Source organism: Nomascus leucogenys, chromosome 3 (assembly GCF_006542625.1).
Source record: "Nomascus leucogenys isolate Asia chromosome 3, Asia_NLE_v1, whole genome shotgun sequence".
Taxonomy (NCBI): Eukaryota; Metazoa; Chordata; class Mammalia; order Primates; family Hylobatidae; genus Nomascus; species Nomascus leucogenys.
The window spans coordinates 23,678,862-23,700,392 of NC_044383.1; the positions used below are offsets into that span (position 1 = coordinate 23,678,862).

At 45.6% G+C, this 21,531-nt stretch overlaps 1 protein-coding gene and 1 pseudogene across 3 annotated transcripts in view; one reads left to right on the forward strand and one right to left on the reverse strand.

Moving 5' to 3' along the window:
* The window catches only part of XPNPEP1 (X-prolyl aminopeptidase 1), a 57,770-nt gene extending 36,625 nt beyond the window's left edge, over positions 1-21,145 (forward strand). For 2 of the 3 annotated variants that reach the window (XM_003255447.2, XM_030807329.1), the window contains exons 9-21: positions 1,781-1,862; positions 3,432-3,642; positions 5,102-5,191; positions 5,791-5,841; positions 7,889-7,947; positions 8,080-8,157; positions 10,353-10,424; positions 12,525-12,585; positions 14,095-14,164; positions 15,024-15,197; positions 15,903-15,979; positions 17,218-17,316; positions 20,603-21,145. In XM_003255447.2, the coding sequence (XP_003255495.1) occupies positions 1,781-1,862; positions 3,432-3,642; positions 5,102-5,191; positions 5,791-5,841; positions 7,889-7,947; positions 8,080-8,157; positions 10,353-10,424; positions 12,525-12,585; positions 14,095-14,164; positions 15,024-15,197; positions 15,903-15,979; positions 17,218-17,316; positions 20,603-20,731 (1,253 nt within the window). In that variant the 3' untranslated portion in view covers positions 20,732-21,145. The remainder of the gene's footprint in view (positions 1-1,780; positions 1,863-3,431; positions 3,643-5,101; positions 5,192-5,790; positions 5,842-7,888; positions 7,948-8,079; positions 8,158-10,352; positions 10,425-12,524; positions 12,586-14,094; positions 14,165-15,023; positions 15,198-15,902; positions 15,980-17,217; positions 17,317-20,602) is intronic. The other variant, XM_030807325.1, reaches the window with a different exon arrangement.
* Positions 15,990-16,074, reverse strand: LOC115834630 (annotated as a pseudogene).
* Positions 21,146-21,531: the final 386 nt, after the last annotated feature.

Consider the following 21,531-nt stretch of genomic DNA (forward strand, 5'->3'; position numbering starts at 1 on the left):
GAAGTGGGATCATAGGAGAGGCCTTCTTTCTTTAGACTTGTCCTGTGGTTTCCTAAGGTCTTTACAGTGAGAATGTTCTGGGAACATTTCTACCTCAGAAAACTAGGAACTAAAAGTTCCTCCCCAAGCCCTTTGATAAATAGTAGTTTCTCAGTCTTTAGACCTTAACTCACCTTCATGCAGTTGTTCAGCACCTTCTTTCATCTAAAACCTGACGGAATCTGGTTGAACCTTCCTGTCTTGTCTTCTGGTTTCTGAGTCGATTTGACCCAGGGCAACTGAGAAGAGGCACTGCTTTATCTTTTTGCCTTCTCACTAGAGAATGAGACCCTACTGCAGTGTCTTCTCTCTTCAGTCCCTGTGTCTTCCATCCCCAAAACATTGTCAAGTGTGTCAGTGACTTATATCCCTAATTAACTTAATGACCTCAACGTCAGAGAAAAACACCTGTAAAACTTTTTTCTCTCCCTGATTGTAACAAAAACACAATCCCATGACAGAAAACTTGGAAAATGCAGAGAAAGTAAAAAGAAGAAAAAAAATCACCTATAAATTCTGTTACTTAGAGATAATCAGTGTCAATATTCTATGCATATATCATTTTGTACCCTGATTTTTTCACTGTATCAGTATACTATAAGCATATACAAGCATAATTTTAAGTGAGTATTAAATATTCCATCATGTGGTTATACCATAATTTATTTAACTGTTTCCCTAAGGATGACCTTTGGGTTATTTGCAGTAATCCGTAATTTATTATGATGCTACCATCAAAATCTTGGTTCATGAGTCCATGTCTTAGTGTTTGATAATTTTTTTCCTCTTTCTGGTTGGCTTTTAGGGCTTTTGACCTATCTTGCCCTTTGCCTGCCAGAAAATATGCACCTTTGTATTTGAATTTGTCTGTCTTGCCACACCTGAACCCCAGGTACTGTCATTTTTTAAGAAGTGCTAGTATGATAGGTATAAAATGTTGCCTCATCACTTTATTTTGAGAAGCCATTATTTTAAAATAGAGGTTATACTTTTAATGCCCAGGCCTTTTTTTGCTCTGATCCTCATGAGAACAAGTGATGGAAGCTGGAAGTCCTGGGACCAGAACTGTGCTCTCTCCTGATCTGTCTAGTTCTTAGACGTTCAGCAACATCACTGATACTGGCTGTCCGCAGGTGCCCCACCCAGTCGTGGTGCCAGAGCAGACCCATGGGTGGGCTGCAGGCTCTGATTTCATTCGTGAGCTGCAGCCTCGCTGACTCACTGCTTTTCTTTCCACCTCTGACAGGAAGCTCCGTCTCCATGGGGCTCACTGACCCTTACAGAGGAGGCTTGCCTGGCTTCCCTTGTGGGGGGGTCTCAGTTTTTCTACCCTAGGTCATCTGCCTCAGAAGGGAGAGAGTGCTTGTCTCCTTCCTTTTTATTTGGGAGCGCCAGAGGTTTGTCGGCTTCAAGGCCAGGCCTGGCAGGTCACCACTAGGCGGATCGTTTCAACTACGTGTGGGGGCAGATCTCAGGATTTCGACTAATTGCTTTTATTCCCTTCTCCGGGCAGTGATGTGGAAGCATGAGAAACAGCTCTGGTGCCATCACGTGGTGGACATGAGCAATTGCAGCTCAGAGGTGGAACCAGATGGGAGTCAGGCTTCCAGCCTTTCTGTGCGATTCCGCTGAATCCTTCCACCGCAGCTGGACTCCAAGCTGAAGCTCTTCCCTCCCCCTACAAGCGACCCCTTAACATCTTAAGTCAGACAGGTGACAGGGACTTTGATTTCTTTTCTAGGGCTATTTAATCTCCGAGGATCAGATGTGGAGCACAATCCAGTATTTTTCTCCTACGCAATCATAGGACTAGAGACGATCATGTGAGTGTTTGCCCCGCATCTGGAACTCCCTTCCACAGCTCCTCAGAGCCCTAGTGTGCCCTTTCTGGTCCTGGCCCACCCATCACTGCCTGATACTTCACTGATGTGCTTCTTTTTTCTTGCCCTTTTAACATTTTCCCTTCTTGTCTTCCTTAGCAGTAGGTGTTTATATCCTGCCTCTCTTTGAGCCCCCAAAATGATTTGAAATGCATGAAAGTGTCTATAGTTCGGGCCACCCATTTGATGCCAAGTTTTCTAGCAGCCAGTGTAAAGGGGTATATATGCTCAATTATACAATTCTGGGTCCACAGTGCAAATAAAGCCAGTCATTTTGAAGGTCAAAAATAATAAGTCCCAGCTACTCGGAGAGGCTGAGGCAGGAGAATGGCGAGAACCTGGGAGGCGGAGCTTGCAGTGAGCCAAGATTGAGCCACTGCACTCCAGCCTGGGCGACAGAGCAATACTCCGTCTCAAAAAAAAAAAAAAAAAAAAAAAAAAAAGGGAAAACCCCTCCAACTACGCTTTGTTGAATTGTCAGTTTATTTTTTCAAAGCATTTTGTGTGGCCTTCTTTTCATTACTGTTCTATTTAAATAGCTTTTTGCGTGAAGACAACACATTTATTAAGTGCCGGTGATGTGCTAAGGGTCTCTGTTAGGTGCTAGGGTGACTGAAACAGGACGGGGTCCTCAGTTGGAGTTAGGGAGATGAGCATGTCCTCTTTCTAAAGTATTTGGGCACATAAGTGGGCACCAGTCTGCTTGTGGGATGGATACAGGTGTTATGAGAGGGGCCTGACGTAGACTTGGAGATCAGAGGAGACTCTGGGGGAAAGCAATATTTTGAAGCAGAGAGTAAGGATAAATGTGGGTGAGTTAGGTGAATGGCAGGGTGAGGAGGAGCGGGGAACCATGATCCAAGCAGAGGGAACAGCATTTTCAGAGACTCTGGGCAGTAGAGAGCACAGTGCCTATGGAGGACCTGAAGTGGTTCAGTGAGGTCAGAACATAGTGAGGCCAGAATTTGAACAGGGGCCACAGAAAAGAAAGGCCTTGTGGGCCACATTCAGAAGCTTGGGTTCTTGTTCTGAACAAGAATAGTGGGAAGCTATTGAACGAATTTTTCAGAGGGAACCACATGTTAGATGTACAAGTTGTAAAGAATATTATGACTGAAACATCGGTAGATGGGGAAAGACTTAGAGGCTGTGGCACTAACCCAAGTGAGAGATGGTGGGACCTGAACCTGAGTGGTGACTGGGTGAGGCTGTAGATGAGCTGGACAGATTAGATGGAGATTTAGGCTGTGGGTCCCAAGGTCTTAATGAAGGACGGGAAGAGGGTCATCAGTGAAGGAGGACACTGCCCAGATTTCTGGCTTGGCGAATTGGGTGGATGGGGACAGGTAGTGCACCTTGGAGGCAGGATTTGGGAAAGGAGTGGGGAGGAGAGAAAAGGGGCTTGGTTTTGGTTGCCAGGAAACAGAGCCTGATGTGTATGTGTGTCTGTGTTGCCACCCTCACACTCATGTTCCCTCCTTTTTCTGCCACCCACCTCTCCTCCATCTGCAGGCTCTTCATTGATGGTGACCGCATAGATGCCCCCAGTGTGAAGGAGCACCTGCTTCTTGACTTGGGTCTGGAGGCCGAATACAGGATCCAGGTGCATCCCTACAAGTCCATCCTGAGCGAGCTCAAGGCCCTGTGTGCTGACCTCTCCCCAAGGGAGAAGGTGTGGGTCAGTGACAAGGCCAGCTATGCTGTGAGCGAGACCATCCCCAAGGTTGGTGGCCCCACTCTGGCCCATCTAAACTCTGCCACCCCCTTCCCAGTTCTGGTATTGTCTTTGGAGCACAGGCAGATTTCTGAGGCTGCCTGTTGGATCAGAACTGTGGTCTCCCTGGATGAGGCCTTAGAGCTGGAGCCATATCAAGAGCCTGAGGGCCCTTATTGCTTGTTGAGTCTTGTGTTTTCCAGAGTGTGGCATGAGAGATTATTTTAGGTGGTACACATTATTATTTAGGTTTACTTAAATATGTCTGTTTCAACAGCATTTAGCATATAATAGAAAAAACATAACTAGCATGAGTTCATGTAATAAAGTTGAATTTAATAAAGCTGATTTAAAGATGGTCTAAAGAAAAATACTAAGTGAATAAGGGTACAGTGGATAAGAAGGTAGGGTAAAAGCTGTGCAAGTGGTATAAGAATGCTTGAAGCTTCTCTACCCCCAACTTCTGCCCCCCCACATTTTATAGCTAAGGACACTTGAGGCCCAGAGAGGATTGGGGAGTTGGGGATTTGTCAAATTCAAGTGATAGTGATAGCCTTGCCCTTTACTGAGTCCTTGCTGGGCAGTGCTAAGCAGCTGACACTTGTTGCCTCATTTTCATTAGGGTCTGGGATAGGACTGGAATCCAGGCCTCTTTAGAGGTAGGCTTTTCTACTGTCCTGCCCTGGGCTTCTGGCTGGCAAGTGGCCTTTGGCAAGCCCAGTGATGTCCTTTCTTCTCCACTGAGCAGTGGGCCATCCTGGGAAGAGTCCAGGCCTGGCTCTCTAGATCTGGCTTGCCATTGTACCCCTGCCATCATCACACACAGTGTGACTCCTCCTCTCTCTCCTCTCTGGAGAGAAAGAGAAAAGGAGATAAGATCATGAAAGCAATTTGAGAAGCTTTGTGCAAGTGCCAGGTGTGCTGAGGCCCCTTTGCTGGATTCTAACTTGTTCTCAAATTGGAAAGGGTCGTCTCCAGCCCTTTAAGATCAGATCATTATCAGTAGCTGAGATAGGACCACTGGGCAGGAAGGGAGGGAGCAGGAGACCTCACTCATCAGGTCATGTGCATCGCCAGACGGAGAAAAAGCCCCCTTTGTACAGCAAGAGAAGGGTGATTTCGGTCAAGCTTTCAGTGGTTAGTGAACTCTAACCACAACCACAGTGGCTTGGAAGGCAATGTCTTGCTGATGGCAGGCAGCCAGCAGTCTCAAAGAGCTAAGGGAGTGAGGGATGGAAGAGAGACACCTTGTTTGATATACTTACTCTTTTTGGTTGAGCTTAAGCTCAGGGTCGTCAATCAAAAGGGACAGGTCATTGGGGCCCCAGGGGACAGCTATGTGGGTCGCCAGTGGGAGCTCTTCAAATGATTTGTCTAAAGTAAGTTTTGCTGAGCAAAAAGGTTGTTGCCTTGGTCTTGGGTGGGTGGAGCAAGTTTGATTTCCTACCCTACTGCCCTTTGCCTCTAGGACCACCGCTGCTGTATGCCTTACACCCCCATCTGCATTGCCAAAGCTGTGAAGAATTCAGCTGAGTCAGAAGGCATGAGGCGGGCTCATGTGAGTAGAGGAGCTGGTGCAGAAGATGGGATGTGAGGTGGTCAGAAGGCCTGGCTCCTTCACCTCCTCTGTGGCATTGAGCCTGGCACAAGGTTAGAATCTCTCTGAGCCTCAGCCTCCTGGCCTTCCAGAGTTAATGAGGGATGAAATAAAATACTTGATGGATTAGATCTTTACAAAGTATAATACACAACACAAAAGGAGATATTGATGATGATAGTGTAGATGATGGTGATGACACGATGCTGATGAAGAAAGATTTTGGGCCCAGAGGTGGCTTTTGATAGTGGCCTATTTTTTCCTGGCCTCTGTAGGGTTCTTAACCTTTAAGTTAACCTTTTGGAGGAGCTCCCTGTGCTCTGAGGTGGGGCCCTTCCTGATTATACCTGAACTACTGAATAGCAGAGGAGCCTTTCCCTGATAATGGGAGTTGCTGCACACACCGGCTTCCCAGAAATGTCCACATGTAAAGCTCTGGTTGCTGATGATGTGTGGCCCTGCAGGTACAGCCTTCTCAGTATTGCATTAGGGCTAGGCTCTGAATCCGGTCATGTGATTTTCAGTAATAACTTAAAAAAATGTCTCCATTGTTTGCACAGATTAAAGATGCTGTTGCCCTCTGTGAACTCTTTAACTGGCTGGAGAAAGAGGTTGGTTCTTAGTCTTTGTTTAATATGTGGATATACATTATTCAGACCTACCTATATGTGATTCTAACTCTAGCATCTCCCATGCTCTGCTGACCATGAGGTCTGAGATCTTCATCAAATTTTTGGGCTCTATTTTAATAATTCTCTCTGGAAATTTGGTGTGTGTAGATTTCAAAATTCCTTAATTATGAAAATAGTAACAATAATGAAGAAAGTCTTATTATTATAGGCAAGCTGATTGTATTAGGAGAAAAAGATCTTTCTGTACATTTTGAACTTCAGTTTAAGCCTTGAGCCTTTTTATATTAAATTGACTCTTGGCCATTAATTTCTTGCTCTAGTTGACGAGAGGGTGGTTTCTCTGTGCTGTTATTAAACAATATCATGTTCCCTTTAAGTATTGTATAAACAACTCTTTAATTGGGAAAAGAAAATATTGTCTTTATTCCCACCAGTGTAACTTTTTCCCTCATGTTTCCTTCTGGTGATTGTTCATCTATGTAAATTATTATTATTATTATTATTATTATTATTTATTTATTTATTTTTTGAGACAGAGTCTCACTCTGTCACCCAGCTTGGAGTGCAGTGGCGTGATCTCGGCTCACTGCAACCTCTGCCGCTCAGGTTCAAGAGATTCTCCTGCCTTAGCCTCCCAAGTAGCTGGGATTATAGGCGCCTGCCACTGTGCCTGGCTAATTTTTGTAGTTTTAGTAGACACGGGGCTTCACCATCTTGGCCAGGCTGGTCTTGAACTGCTGACCTCGTGACCCACCCACCTCGGCCTCCCAAAGTGCTGGGATTACAGGCGTGAGCCACCGTGCCCAGCCTTTATGTAAATTATTATTATTATATTTTTATTATTATTTTTTATTTTTGAGACGGAGTCTGGCTCTGTCGCCCAGGCTGGAGTGCAGTGGAGCGATGTCAGCTCACTGCAAACTCCGCCTCCTGGGTTCACACCATTCTCCTGCCTCAGCCTCCCGACTAGCTGGGACTACAGGTGCCCGCCACCATGCCTGGCTAATTTTTTGTATTTTTAGTAGAGACGGGGTTTCACCGTGGTCTCGATCTCCTGACCTCATGATCTGCCCACCTTGGCCTCCCAAAGTGCTGGGATTACAGGTGTGAGCTACCGCGCCTGGCCGTAGATTATTTTTAAAAATATAAATTATTTTTACATGTCTCTTAGTGTGCAGATACATTTTTTTTCTTTTTTTTTTTCTTATTTTGAGATGGGGTCTCATCTGTTGCACAGGCTGGAGAGTAGTGGTGTGATCACAGCTCACTGCAGCCTCAGCCTCCCCAAGCTCAGGTGATCCTCCCACCTCAGCCTCCCGATTAGTTGGGACTACAGGAGTGCACCATCATGCCTAGCTGATTTTTTCTGTATTTTTTTATAGAGATAGGGTTTTGCCAAGTTGCCCAGGCTGATCTCAATCCACCTATCTTGGCCTCCCAAAGTGCTAAGATTGTAGGTGTGAGCCATCACACCTGGCTTAGATATGATTTTGTGTTTTATTTTATTCTCTTAGAATCGTAGTGTGAACATTTTCCATGTACATTGAGGCCTTAAAAAAGGATCCAAATGAAAACTGCATCTAGTGGCTCTTCTGATTTACTAACCCAGTCCTCCTATTTTTAAATGTTTGGATTGTTTTTAATTTTTTGCTGTTATCAGTAATCCTGCAGTAATCTCTCTGCATTTATCTTTTTTATTTCTCTAGAATGATTTTCTTAGGATGATTTCTTAGGAGGGGATACTTTTGAATTTTTAAACTTAGATATATTATTTTGGGAGATTTTAGGATAAAATATTGAAGCACAATAGTTGAGTGAAAAATTACATGAATAGAAACTATTGTATTTTAGATAGCTTTGGTGAGAGCCTTTGGGAGTTCTCCCTTGCTAAAGATGTGTCCTGTAGATTGGTCGGTTGGGATGAAGAAATTGAGGAAAAAGTAAGCTTTTAATGTACCTCCTCTAATTTGTAAGAGGCACACGCGAATTTATCTCACCAGATGATTTATAAGCAGTTTTCTCATAGGTTCCCAAAGGTGGCGTGACAGAGATCTCAGCTGCTGACAAAGCTGAGGAGTTTCGCAGGTAAGGATCCATTTGGGGGGACCCAGGAACCTCGTGCTGATTTTCTTGCTAGTTGAATGAGGCTGGAAGGGCCCTGAATCTTAGCACAGTAAAAACCTTTAAGCCACTCTGCTTTTTGTCTTTCTGTTACAGGCAACAGGCAGACTTTGTGGACCTGAGCTTCCCAACAATTTCCAGTACGGGACCCAACGGCGCCATCATTCACTACGCGTAAGGCATGCGGAGGAGCATGCTGCCTGGCATTGCTGCTTCTGCACAGGAGCCTGAGCAGGGGAGAGACATTATTTTACCAGAGGCCTCTGTGCCCACCTTCATCTGTCTGTTGAGACTGTAAAATGAAGGGAAATAAGACTTCTAAGGTTTTATTTTCTCCCAATCCCCAAGCCTCTGCCTTTTGGGAGCCTCTTCTTAGGCTCAGTATGGCACTGGCATTCTCTACAGGGTAGTCAGATGGGTGTCCCTCTTTCCTTTTTGAAGCTGCAGGAACTGTATGCATAGCCCTTGCATCTTGATGACTGAGTTTTTTTTTTGGAGACGAGGTCTTGCTCTGCTGCCCAGGCTGGAGCGCAGTGGTGCCGTTACAACTCACTGCAACTTTGAACTCCTAGACTCAAGCAATCCTCCTGCCTCAGCCTCCTGAGTAGCTGGGACTACAGGCGTGTGCTACCACTCCTGGCTGATTTTTAGATTTTTTTGTAGAGATGAGGATCTTGATGTGTTGCCCAGGCTTGTCTCGAATTTCTGGACTCAAGCAATCCTCCTGCCTCAGCCTCCTAAAGTGCTGGAATTACAGGTGTGAGCCACCGTGCTTGGCCCAGTACTGGAATTTTTGAGTTGTTTTCTTTCCTGGTAACAGCAGCTGTTTTGTACTAGTTCATACATCTTGTGAGCTCCATCAGTTCCATACCAAAAAACACCTTAGTAGTAGGTTGTGAGGCAACCTGTTTTGGGTAGAGAGATAATCAGTACCCTCTCTTCCTGTCCCCCTGAGCCTGAAGCCTGGCATCCCAGTATGTGGTATTTTACCACATGGTCTACAAGAACCCATGGACCCACAGGGCTGAGCCTCCCTTCCCTATGAGACAGAGGGGCACTGAAAATGTCTAGGACTGACGGATCTTCCTGTGGAGATGGGGGGAAATGTCATTAGGTGTGGCTATTGGGCTTCAGCCTCAGCTCTGCCTGGTTCAAACCGCTTTGCTTTGCACTGGGTATTTTGAGTTCTGTGCGTCCCCATCTATTATATGCACAGCCAACAAAAGAACACTGTGCTTGGGCACACATTTTTTTTCCCCCTTTTAATAATTGTTTTTAGAGTTTTTAGTCTTGGGGCAGATTTTGAAGCTGTGTGTGGGAGACAGTCACAGATGTGACAGTACAGTTTCCTCACTTAATGCTTCTGTTCCAGCATAAAAATATCAGAGGGACTTCAGTTTTTGTTTAACTCAGGATGAATTTCCTGGCTGGATACTATCCTAGAATTTTCTGTATAATTAAAACATTAAACAATTTCATGCCAGTGGAAGAAATTTGCCTCTGCGTTGGCGTTTCTTCATTGTGGGTGGTTGGAAGCCTGTTTAGAGGCAGGGTTCTGGAGGCACTGGTTGTCTTTTTTAGTTGTTCAGCTTGTGTGTGGACTGGTGCCCTTATTGCTGAAGAGGGGGTGGTACCTGGAAATGGAGGACAACCTCACTTCAGCTGCAGGGCAGAGACTTGGAGTGCTCTCATCCCTTTGGGTGTTTCCCAGTGCAGTAATACTGTTTCGAAAACGGTGTGGGGAAAGCGATCACTTTTTGAAAATACCTTGTTTGAAAAAAGTGCTCCAGCAGAAGAATATCGTGATCCATTCCTTTTCCCAGCCAAATTCCTTTAGTTTTTCTCCCAAATTGAGACATCCACTCTTGCCTGTCTAGTGGTCTGGGGAGCGAGTGGGGAGGTACCTGCTGGGGTCAGGGCTAAAGGAGGGGCCTGGAGGCTGAGGCAGGGGCCTGGGGCTCCCAGAGACAAGCAAGGCTGCAGTGACTCCAGGCTGCTCCTGTCCCAGTTCCCAGGACTCTAGCTAGGTCCTGTTGCATCTAATGATTCTCATTTTTTTAGCTTTGACAATTAGCTCTTGAACACCTGTTTTGTTCCAGACACAAACAGAGGTAGACATAAAGAAATGTGTTACTTTTCCTTTTTTGAGCTCTTTATCTCAGTTGGGGAGATAGGTTGATTGGATCTTTGAAAAGTAGAAGTTTAATATTAGTTGAAATAATTCATTTATTGCATAACTTTTTATTTTGATATAATTTCAGGCTTATGTAAGTTGCAAGAATAGTACAAAGAGCTCTTGTGTGTCCTCCTCCCAGATTTGCTAAGTGTTTACATTTGTGGAATAATTAATTTTTAATTAACTTTGTTAGGCCAGTCCCTGAGACGAATAGGACTTTGTCCCTGGATGAGGTGTACCTCATTGACTCGGGTGCTCAATACAAGTAAGTAAACCAGGACTGCTGTGGAACTTGACTGTGTGATTCAAGGCAGTTCAGAAGCTGGACAGCTGAGCTCCAGCTGAGAGCATTCAGCTGGTCATCTCCCTCTGTGATGGCCACTAATGGACTCATTCCCGTGTCTTGTCCTTTTTTTCACCCCTATTTGAAATAGCCCAATTGTGACTCCGTTCTCACAAAAGACTGTTTGATAGAAATATTATAGTCCTTGGCCAGAAGTTTTAAAAATATAAGTAAACAACTGTGAAGTAAAGCAAGCTTTTGGAACCGTTGAAAGTTTTCCACCCCAGCCCATGAACCGCTTGCCGGTTCCCTGTACTCTCACCTGCCCCAGGGCCTTATGAAGTAAGGGATTAATTTCGAATGAATAAATGAGAAATGAGGGCTGCCCCCACATTTCTGAATTTCTTTCTCCATGTTTTGCGGCTTTCACAGCTATCTTCTCTGGAACAAAGTTTCTCAGAGAAGAACCCAAGATTTGGTTGGGTCTTGATACAGAACCCATAAGAAGGAGTGAGAATAGACCCTGTCTGCATTAAGAGGGCACGAGCAAGGCCTTTTTTTTGAGACAGAGTCTTGCTCTGTAGCCCAGGCTGGAGTGCAGTGGCGTGATCTCGGCTCACTGCAAGCTCTGCCTCCCGGGTTCACACCATTCTCCTGCCTCAGCCTCCCAAGTAGCTGGGACTACAGGCGCCTGCCACCACGCCCGGCTAATTTTTTGTATTTTTAGTGGAGACGGGGTTTCACCATGTTAGCCAGGATGGTCTCGATTGCCTGACCTCGTGATCCACCCGTCTCGGCATCCCAAAGTGCTGGGATTACAGGTGTGAGCCACCGTGCCCAGCCGAGCAAGGCCTTTTACTGCTGCTCCATTCCCCACTGAAGTTGGGACTATGGCTAAGGGAGGATGTAATTATTGAATGAGCTCAGCCAATTACGTGGCAACCATGCCTGGCCTTGGGACACAGGGGTGTTAATAATATCAGCCTAGAGCTAAGGATTGCTTGGTAATGGTGTAAACTTTTGTTCACTTCTAAATTTTTAGCAGGATTCTACAAGTTATCCTTTCTATGTCAGGGATGTAGTCTAGTGTGTGTTAAGATATGTAGTTGGATATTTTTAGGGTCTCTGTCCAGGAAACCCCCTGCTGTTCTAACAGGAGAAGTTGGGTTTTGGCCCTCTTTTGCTAGAGATGGGCTCCTGTTTTCTTTGCCTTCTTCTGTATTGTTCATAACCCCAGTGATAGTGTCTCTCGTGAAACAGCCCTTACGCCGTAGACCAAAAATGTGTGTGTTGGGCCGATGTCACTCCCACTTTATTTAGCCATCCTTGCGTTCACACTTTGTTTCATTTTTTAAAATAACTTCATTGGGGTAAAATTTACATACCATGTAATTCACCCACTTAAAATATACAATTAATTTTTTTTATATATTCACAAGAGTTTTGCAGCCATCAGCACAATCAATGTTAGAACATTTTCATTACCCCAAAAAGAAACCTCATACCCAATAGCAGTCACTCCCCACTTTTCCACTACCCTGGAGAACCACTACTCTCCTTTCTGTTTCTATGGATTTGCCTATTCTGGACCCTTCATAGAAACGGAATTGTATTATGTATGGCTTTCTGTGTCTGGCTTCTGTCATTTAGCACAGTGTCTTCCAGGTTCATCCATGTTACAGCATGTATCAGTATTCCATTCCTCTTTAATTACTAAATGGCGTTGCACTGTGTGGATAATCCCCCATTTTGTTTATCCATTCATCAGTTGATGGACATTTTAGCTGTTTCCATCTTTCGGCTATTATGAATAATGTGGCTATGAACCTTCATGTACAAGTTTTTGTCTGGATGTATGTTTTCAATTCTCTTGCATATATAACTAGGAGTGGAATTACTGTGTCATATGGTGACTATATTTAACCTTTTAAGGAACTGCAAACTATTTGCAAAGATGGCTGTGCTATTTTACATGCCCACCAGCATTGTATGGGGGTTCTCACTTGTCCACATGCTTGCCTGTGTCATATTTGACTTAAAGCTTATTTTGACGGGAAACCAATTTGTCCTTTTTTTGGAAAGGGATGGCACCACAGATGTGACGCGGACAATGCATTTTGGGACCCCTACAGCCTACGAGAAGGTAAGGTGGAGGCAAAAAACTCAAGAGGTCCTCTCTGCTTTCTTAAGAAGAGCATTGCTTTTATGAAAAGGGATTGTATAAAGAAGTAAAAATTACATGTGGGGTAGTAAAATTGCTTATTGCTGTGGAGTCAGGCTTATCTGCTTTATGAGGTTCATTTAATTAATGATTGGAATAAGACATTTGGAGAAATTTTTAAAGCATTCTGCTAAGGTTAGGGCTAAGCTCAGGTGTAAGTTTAAATATAATAGCTTTGGCCTTCTCTTGAGTCAGGAAATGCCTTTGAGGCTGGGGATGAGATAGTGAAATACATGCTTTATAAGCAGTGTCTAGATTTGATTTTGAAGGCCGCCCCCTTCTTTTTTCGAGACTCTTATTTACAGGCTTAACTCTCTGGAAACTTTCTGAAATGACAGACTCTATTAAGTTTCTGGTATGATTGGCATGGAAAGGGGAAAGAGAGCTGTGAGGCAGAGAGATGTGTACCAGGGGTCTGGAGACCTGGCTTCAGAGCTTCTGTGCCATTTATTAGCTCTGTGACGTTGAACAAAGCAGTCACCATCCATAAAAATGAGGATAAAAGGACCCACCTTCCCGGCTGGCTGTGAGTTCCCATGAGCCCAGCAAGTTCCTGGATCATAGTCACTGCTCAGCAAATGCTGATTGAACACCTAAGTGAATCTGTTTGTCCAAGAGAGCTCCTTCAGGAAGATTATCCAAGGAAAAGGGTTTTATGCAATGTAGTGGGGCAGGTTTCATTGTCTTGGTCCCTTGCCTTGTCCGTTTGTATGCACCAGTGCCTTAGAAGAGTTTGGACCTTGCATCTAGGATTCTTTTGGTGTGACTCTTTTTGTGCTTTTCAAAGAGCTCAACTAGGCTTAGGAGCATGGAGTTTTAGTCCTGACTCTGCACCTTACTGGCAAGCCGCTACACTTCTGAGTAGCACTTCTCTTGTCCGGACAGTGGGGATAACTCCTGAAGATAGGATGGTGGTAGGGAGCACAGCTGTTGAAGCAAGACTGCCTGGCTCCAAGGCCAGATCCTGCCACTTAGGCACTGTGTGATCTGGGCATGCTACTGAATCTCTCTGTGAAGCGAGGATAACAGTAGTGCCTCCATCGTGAAGTGTGGGATCAAACATACAGTGCTTAAAATAGTGTGTGGCACAGAGGACTAGCTCAGTAAATGTTAGCTAGGGTCATCAGTACTTTTTATTACTTTTCCATTCTTTCTAAGGCTCACATGATGGAGTATGTCAGAGTGTTCATTATAAAGTCATGTGGGGTCATCTCTCTGACAGTGCTCTTCTACTAAATTGAATTTCAAGATTTTCTGGGAAATTGGTCCCATGGCCAGGCTTTTTTTCCACCAGATCTTTTTCTTTTTACTTACATTTTCTCTGTGATATTGCTAAAAACTTTAGCAGGCAGGATTTTCTGAACTACCAGAGAACTACAGGATTAGACATCTGTCCCCATTCTGCAACATGCCCCTGGGTTTTCTTTGCAGGAATGCTTCACATATGTCCTCAAGGGCCACATAGCTGTGAGTGCAGCCGTTTTCCCAACTGGAACCAAAGGTAGGTGGTGCATTCTGTCACATGGCAGGCTCTTTTTCTTGTTTGAGAATCAAATATGTTTATGTTTGAGTGAAAGAACATGTTGTTCCCTCACTGTGTGGTCCCCAGCCCACTTCAGGCCCAGCCAGGTGCTCATGGGGTGAGTCTCCATAACCCACTGACTGAGCCCAGAGGCTTCAGGGATCCGGATTAGGATTGGGCCCAGTACCCCCTGTGCACCTTTCTCCTGACCACTTATGGTATTGGATGACACATGTGGATGGCTCCCAGGAGAGGACAAACCAGACGTGAAGGTCACAGGGCCTGAGTGGAATTTGGCGCAGCCTCCTCTCTGCCCATTAGTACTGGGCCAGTGCTTCCTTTCGGGATTCTTAGGACTTATTTTACTGGGACCCTGACTTAAGCTATGTGCTACTTTGCTTGAGGCCTGGTGGGTGGAGCATTGGACTGGGCATTGACAAGACCTGGGCTGCCTTGCTTCTGGGTAGATTAGACGTGTACTCGTCTCCCTAGGCCTCAGTTTCCTTATCTGTCATGCCTGCCTGTCTGCTTGCAGTCTGGTTAGAGTCTCATCTTTGTAATTCTGAAACCTTAGGGTCGCAGAGCTGGCAAGGGAACGTCCACGTCTGATACGGCCTCACCAGCATCCTGAATGGATGATCGCCTAGCTTCAGACTGAGCTCTGATGGTTCCTCAGGAGCTCTGATTGTTAGAAAGTTCTTCCTTGTGCTGTGCTGAAATCTGAACCCTCCAGTAACTTACCTGTTGGTTTCTGTTTCACGTTCTGGAGCCACACATAATAAATCTAATCTCTAAAGCGCTGTACAAATATCATTAAGTAGCTCTTTATATCTTTCAGGTCACCTTCTTGATTCCTTCGCCCGTTCAGCTTTATGGGATTCAGGCCTAGATTACTTGCACGGGACTGGACATGGTGTTGGGTCTTTTTTGAATGTCCACGAGGGTCCTTGCGGCATCAGTTACAAAACATTCTCTGATGAGCCCTTGGAGGCAGGCATGATTGTCACTGATGGTAAGTATCCCTCACATAGAGGGCATGCGTGGATCCTTGAGCCTTTTTGAAAGCTATTTGTTGTTCTGTATTTTTTAATTAGTTTAAAGTAAATTGGCAATACTTTTCCCTTCCAACAAACTTTTCTGATTATAGAACTGATACATGTTCATTTTAGAAAAAATGAGATGGGAACTGTGTAAAAAGAATATGAAAATAATTTGCAATCTAACCACTCAGGGGAAACATGACTTAGTGTTTTGCTGTATTAGCTTTTGTTCTTTCAGGTATGTAGATAGCATTTTTTTTTTTTTTTAATCATTGAGATCTTACTGGGCATCTTGTCTTATGTTCTGCTTTCTTGCTTGATATATTGCCTTTTCTCAGGTCATTGCCAAGTCTTTGTAAATATATTTTAATGCCTTCATTATTGTGTCTTATGGACGTGAACCATGATTTATTTAGTGGATCCACTGTTATTTTACTCCTTACCCTGTAGCCAGTGTGTAGGGACTTCAGAGTCTAGCTTTCTGTACCTCAAGTGCCTATAAAAAAGTGGCCATATGAGAGAACGTGGCATCCCTGGGCTCTTACACCGGATAGAGTGGGCCCTTCACCCGTTTCTTCTCCTTTGGAGTAGGGCAGTCATCCAAGGAGTGAAAGTTTCTCTCTGTAGACATCTTCATCGTGGGCTGCTTCTCATTTTTGGGATTTGGTTTGTTTTAGAGCCTGGATATTATGAAGATGGGGCTTTTGGAATTCGCATTGAGAATGTTGTCCTTGTGGTTCCTGTGAAGACCAAGGTGAGTATTTGTTAAAAATATTTTCCTGTTTCTATTAGCAATAATCGCGCCTCCGATAGACCTCATTGGCTACGATACTGCCACTGCGCAAAGCTTAAACATTTTCCTGTTTCTTAATGTGGGAAGATGAAGACTTAATGTCTTTGGAGCCAAGAGTATGCCATTCTGGGGCCAACATGGAGCCTTCTTCTCCAGATATCAGGGACTTTCCTGGAAACCACACTCCTTCCCTGCAAAGCCAGAAAGAAAATCCTTAATGAACTGGGATCTAGAACTGGGATTCACAGACCCTCAGGCTGATGCTTGCTTCACATGATTTGGGGCTCTGAGTTTACTATAGGCGGCCTGTTGTCTCTTCTGCTGGGGGTGCCTATTCAAGGTGCTAATTTCTAGGGCCCCTCCCAGACCCTAGAATCTCCAGGGTGGGGGGCCTGGAAGCTATAATTTTGTCACACTCTCCAGGTGACTTTTATTAGGTAAAGTTGAGGAACCCTGAGTTATCCATGGGTCAGCCTCAAAGGCAATACAAGACAGGTGTTTCACCCTCTTCTCCCATCAGTGTTACCAAGGTTGCAGGGTTTTAGGCTCTAGGCTTTACCTAAAAGACCTGTTTGTGCCTCCTCCATTGGTGGAATTGAACAATCGAAGGGAAGTAGCTTCCTGTGTCTGCAAGGAGGTTGACTGCGGGGATCTGCTCTCTGCTTTGGCATGGAAGTCACTCTTCTTGGAAGTGACCTCCTATCTCATTCCCAAAAGCTGCCATGAACAGAAACCCAACATGTTCTTGTGTGCTCCAGTGGATAGATGTGTTGTGGCCTGATGGGCCTGGCTGGGTCAAGGCAGGCCACACAGTTGACTGTTACAAAAATGATTTTGAGGACTTACACCCCTGCATCCTGGAGAACCAAAACCAGAGATGTCCCTGAGCCCAGATACCCCCATACCCTGCCCGTTTCCTATCACAGTAGACATTAGCCTTGGGACCTGCTACTGGGAGCCCCTCAGCACCCTTTGTTTGGCCTTTCCTGATGGTACAGGCTGTTGTTTGCCCAGTGGAGGAGCTCTTGGAAAGTGGCATCGGGTTCCATGTGTGTCTATGAAAAGTGGTGACCAGCTCACCACTTCTTGGCTCCCAGTTGCCCCTGGCTCTGAGGGATGGCATGCTGGTGGAATGATCTCATGGTGCTTCAGCATAGTAAAGAGGAGTAAAAGCATCTGTTTTCTTCTTTCTCCCACAGTATAATTTTAATAACCGGGGAAGCCTGACCTTTGAACCTCTAACTTTGGTTCCAATTCAGACCAAAATGATAGATGTGGATTCTCTTACAGACAAAGAGGTAATGGAGAAGTCTTGGTGGGCAGGCATGTTACTAGGGGAGATGGAGACTACCCTAAATAGTTCTAATCCATTCTCTAAATCCTAAATTCTCTAATCCAGTCTCACTTTGTAATTTTTAAATTTAGAGGTCTAGGCCAGTTGAGTCTGAAAGCCCTAGGTTTTCTGAGGACTCCTGAGCTTTTCCTGTATTTGTTGGGCCTCCAGGTGGAGATAGTCCTGTTCCCCGCAGCCATTCTGGGGCTGTAGGGTTTGTGGGTGGAACTCATATGCCATTGTTTGGCTGTACTATTCCTCCATAGCTGCACTGAGGCGTGTTTAGCAAATATGAGCCTATGTGTGTCCCTACAAAAAGCCAGATGGATGGTGGGGCCTCTTGGCCACTGTACATACCAGATTGTTTTCTTGTGTTACATGAAACATTAAGGAAATGGAAAGCAAAATGTATTATCGTATGTCCCGTTTTCACACAGACAAGGAGAAAGATAGTACCAGCCCTTCTCGGTTACTACTGTGGTCACTCTGGGGCAGTGAAACCCTTCACAAAGCCTGGGGCACAACAGTGCTTACTTGCCCAGCTCAGAGGGTTATGGGTCTTAACTCCTTCAGACCCTGGACTGGTAAGGCCAGGTGAGATGGCAGTCCTGGGGACATGAGAAAGGCCTGAAGAATCACACAGATGTTCAAGGTCAGAGCAGAAACAAGGGTCAGAAATGGGGTAGGAACTGTTAGCACTAGACAGACAAAACAGTTCCCAAACCAGGAAGCTGGAAGCCAGGAGGACACAAATTCCAGAGCAAGGCAGGGGTCAGAAGTTCCAATGAAAAGCAAATGACTGGTGGGAGCCGAAGGCAGGGTAAGCACAGTGGGTTGCTCTAGGAATAAGAATATTTTGTTATCTGAGGCAGCCAATGGCCTTTGAGTGCCTCTCAAGGCAGGAACATTTCCTCACTGGTGCCCACTTGGGCGTCGTTCTTGACACTATAAAGGAAAGGGTCTTTGGGGGTTAAGGACCTTCCCTTCCACAGGAGCTGTGGAATGGGATTCTCCCAGCTAGAAGCCTCTTCTGCCTGTTCCAGCTCACAGGTGGGTGATGAGAAAGGCCATCCACTTGCTGCTTAGCTTTCCTCTGTGCTTGAGTGCCTCTGCTAAACCATCCGTGCCCTTGATTCAGCTAAACATTCCCACTCACAGGACCCACATGGGCCCTGCTGATACCGGGTGGGTTATGCAGCTTGTAGATGGATATGGAAAAGGAAACTCAGCCTATGAGCACAGTGTCCGGTGTGTCTCTTCAGCAGGAATAGTCCTTCCAGTGTCCAGGGGCTCTTGTCCAGCCCCTCTGAGAGGAAATGAGAACACATAGGTGGGCATGGGAGCCACCCTGCTTAGAATCCCTCTGCCCCATAGGAACCAGTGTCTCTTGTAATGGCCCTTGGGCACAGCTTCCAGGGACTTAGCAAGGGGCTTTCCAGTAATAAGTCATTTCGCACTCTTGGAAGTCCAAGGCTATGGATTCCTGCCAGGTAATTCTAGGTCATGCAGTCCTTCCTGTCCACATAAAGTGTACCCATCAGGAGGCATTTCTCCCATATGACATTCCCCTTTATCCAGGGAAGTAGTGTATGAGGAAGTTTAAGCCAGGCCGTTTTTCCCTGAAGGAGAATCAATCTACTCCCATGACATTGGACATAGACCAGGTATCTGTGTTACCCAGTGTTTCATTGCTGCACCTTGCATGCCCACATCACTGAACTATTCTTTCGGCCAGTTACTCTTCGTAGGGCAGATAATGTCTTCTTAAAATATGTGGCTTTTAAAATATCTGGTCATTTGCCCTTTTACTATTTAGCCTTTTTTTTGGAGTCACTTTAGGGAGTTTTTGGTTTGGGTCTGCATCCTCATCACTTATCACCAGATGGCAGCAAAGGACCTTGGTCGGATATGAATATGGCCAGCCGCAGACTGTCAGGGCCTTGTGCTGCTCCTCAGGCCCCGCCGAGGCTGTCCACACTCCCACTTTTCCCTCCCTGCTTCCAACCAAAAGGGCCTTGGGAGTTTGGCTGTGGCCCCAGGCTTACACCAGGATGCTGCCGTTGCCTTACTGTTGAGCTGCTTTGGACAGTAGGCTGCTTTGTAGCCCTGCTGGCCTTGCTGTGGACACATAGCAGTTTGCCTGCTTTTGACATCCTCCCCTGCCCCCATCACTTCCCTGACTCCCAGAAGGGGCTAGTAGGCTCTTCTCAGTAGGGATTGGAACCCTGGCTGGGTCACAGCCAGTTGGTGACACCACCCTATCTGTCTGCCCTCAGTCCCTTGTAATTAATGGGCTTGTGTGCCCATCCTGACCCCAGCTGGGCTTTGGTACCTGGCTGGATTGTAGTCCCTGAAACCAGTACTTTTGTAACATCACTGCCCTCCAAAATGGCCTTTGACTCATTTATGACAACCACAGCCATGGCACTATCAGTCTTATCAGCTTCCAGACAGCTACCCCATAGACAGTGATGAGAGTGGCTTGTTGTCCTCTTGGTAAAACGTGCTTCACTCCAGACTTCACCTTTTCTCCTGTACAACCAAGGGGGAGAGTTCACCGTTTTTCCTGCCTCAGAGCTTTTGCCATCATGTCTAGTGGATCAGCCCCTGCCCAGGCACCAAGTCCTGCCAGCAGGTCCTTCCTTTCACTCTCCTTTTTTGTCTCCTGCTCTTGTGGCATGTTGAGTTGAGAGTCTGAAAACTAAGTTTACTCCCAGCGCCATTCTGCTGCACCACAGTCTTTAACCACCACAGGTTTTGGGTTCATCTAGGCGGCTCACTCAAGACACTCACGGGCTTGGCTGATCCTAGTTTTTTATTCAACTTTTTCAGTGGATATAGGATATGTAGCCCAGTGTGTTGGCAGGACAGCTTCGGGTGTCTCTCTTAGTAGGAGTTCTCACAGAGTCCAGGGGTTATTCCCCTACTTAACCACCTCCCAGGATGGCTCAGGTGTAAGGGAATGAAGCCACACAGATGCGAGCAGGAGCTACTGGCTTAGAGACTGCTGTCTATGATAGTAAACTGTTCTGGGAGCCTTTTTCACCAGAAGCCATGAAGTCTGGTCCTACGTATTTCCAGGGAAACAGAACACAAGGAAAATACTTACCTGTGAGTAAGGAGAAAGGGTGTTGCACACCTTTTCTCTCAGCTTGTGATCTTAGCACATGGGGGCCTTTGCTATTGACCTGGGTAGCCAGTTGTTAAAGATATGGTGGTGAATACTGTGTCTGTCCTTCTCTTCCCTGCAGTGTGACTGGCTCAACAATTACCACCTGACCTGCAGGGATGTGATTGGGAAGGAATTGCAGAAACAGGGCCGCCAGGAAGCTCTCGAGTGGCTCATCAGAGAGACGCAACCCATCTCCAAACAGCATTAACACCTCCCTGGTTTTGTTCTTGCAAAATGCTCTGGGGAAAGGAAGAAACGTGGCAGATCCCTGACATCTTTCCCCTTTCCTTTCCTTCTTCCCTACCTCCCCTTTTTACTTTAGACTTTAAGAAGAACAGAAAATCTTCTTATCCTCTTTGATATTTTATTGCAAACACTCAGTCTTTTATGATTTTTTAATTGTTGAGAACAAGCCACGAATAAAATTGCTGCACCAGAAGGAGGGTCCCTCCAAAGTTGAACACTTGGTGAAAGGGAGATGCCCTGACTTCTTTGGCCGGTGATGGGGAATCAGTGAGTGCTCCATGACGGTCATGTTCCAGGTGCTAGTACATCATTCATGATCACCTTAATGCTCATGAGACTATATTTATGATCAGTGAATAAAAATGTCAAAACTGTGCTTTGTCTTAGCTGTCTCTTTCTTCGTGGTGCTGTCCTCTGGCATGTCAGGTGAGCTGATCTCCAGGGGCTGCTGGCTCTGTGGCAGACATTTCCTAGGTGGAAGGGCCCCTTTGAGAAGAGACCCCTGGCCTCCCCGCACATTTGGGGGCTTAGTTGTAAGCTTTTTCTTTTCTCTAGAAAGCCTAATATTAGGGTATTTTTATCTCAGTTTTTTTTTTATTTTAAAATGTGTCATTTCTATGCAAAAAACAACAAAAACTATGTCAAAAGTCAGTTTTCCATAACTCACCCTATAGCAGATGCCGCAAGTGTCTTACCTACATGGCCACAGCTCTCATTGTTCTGTTACTTGTAGTCAGGATTCTGTGACAAGTGCCTGCAACT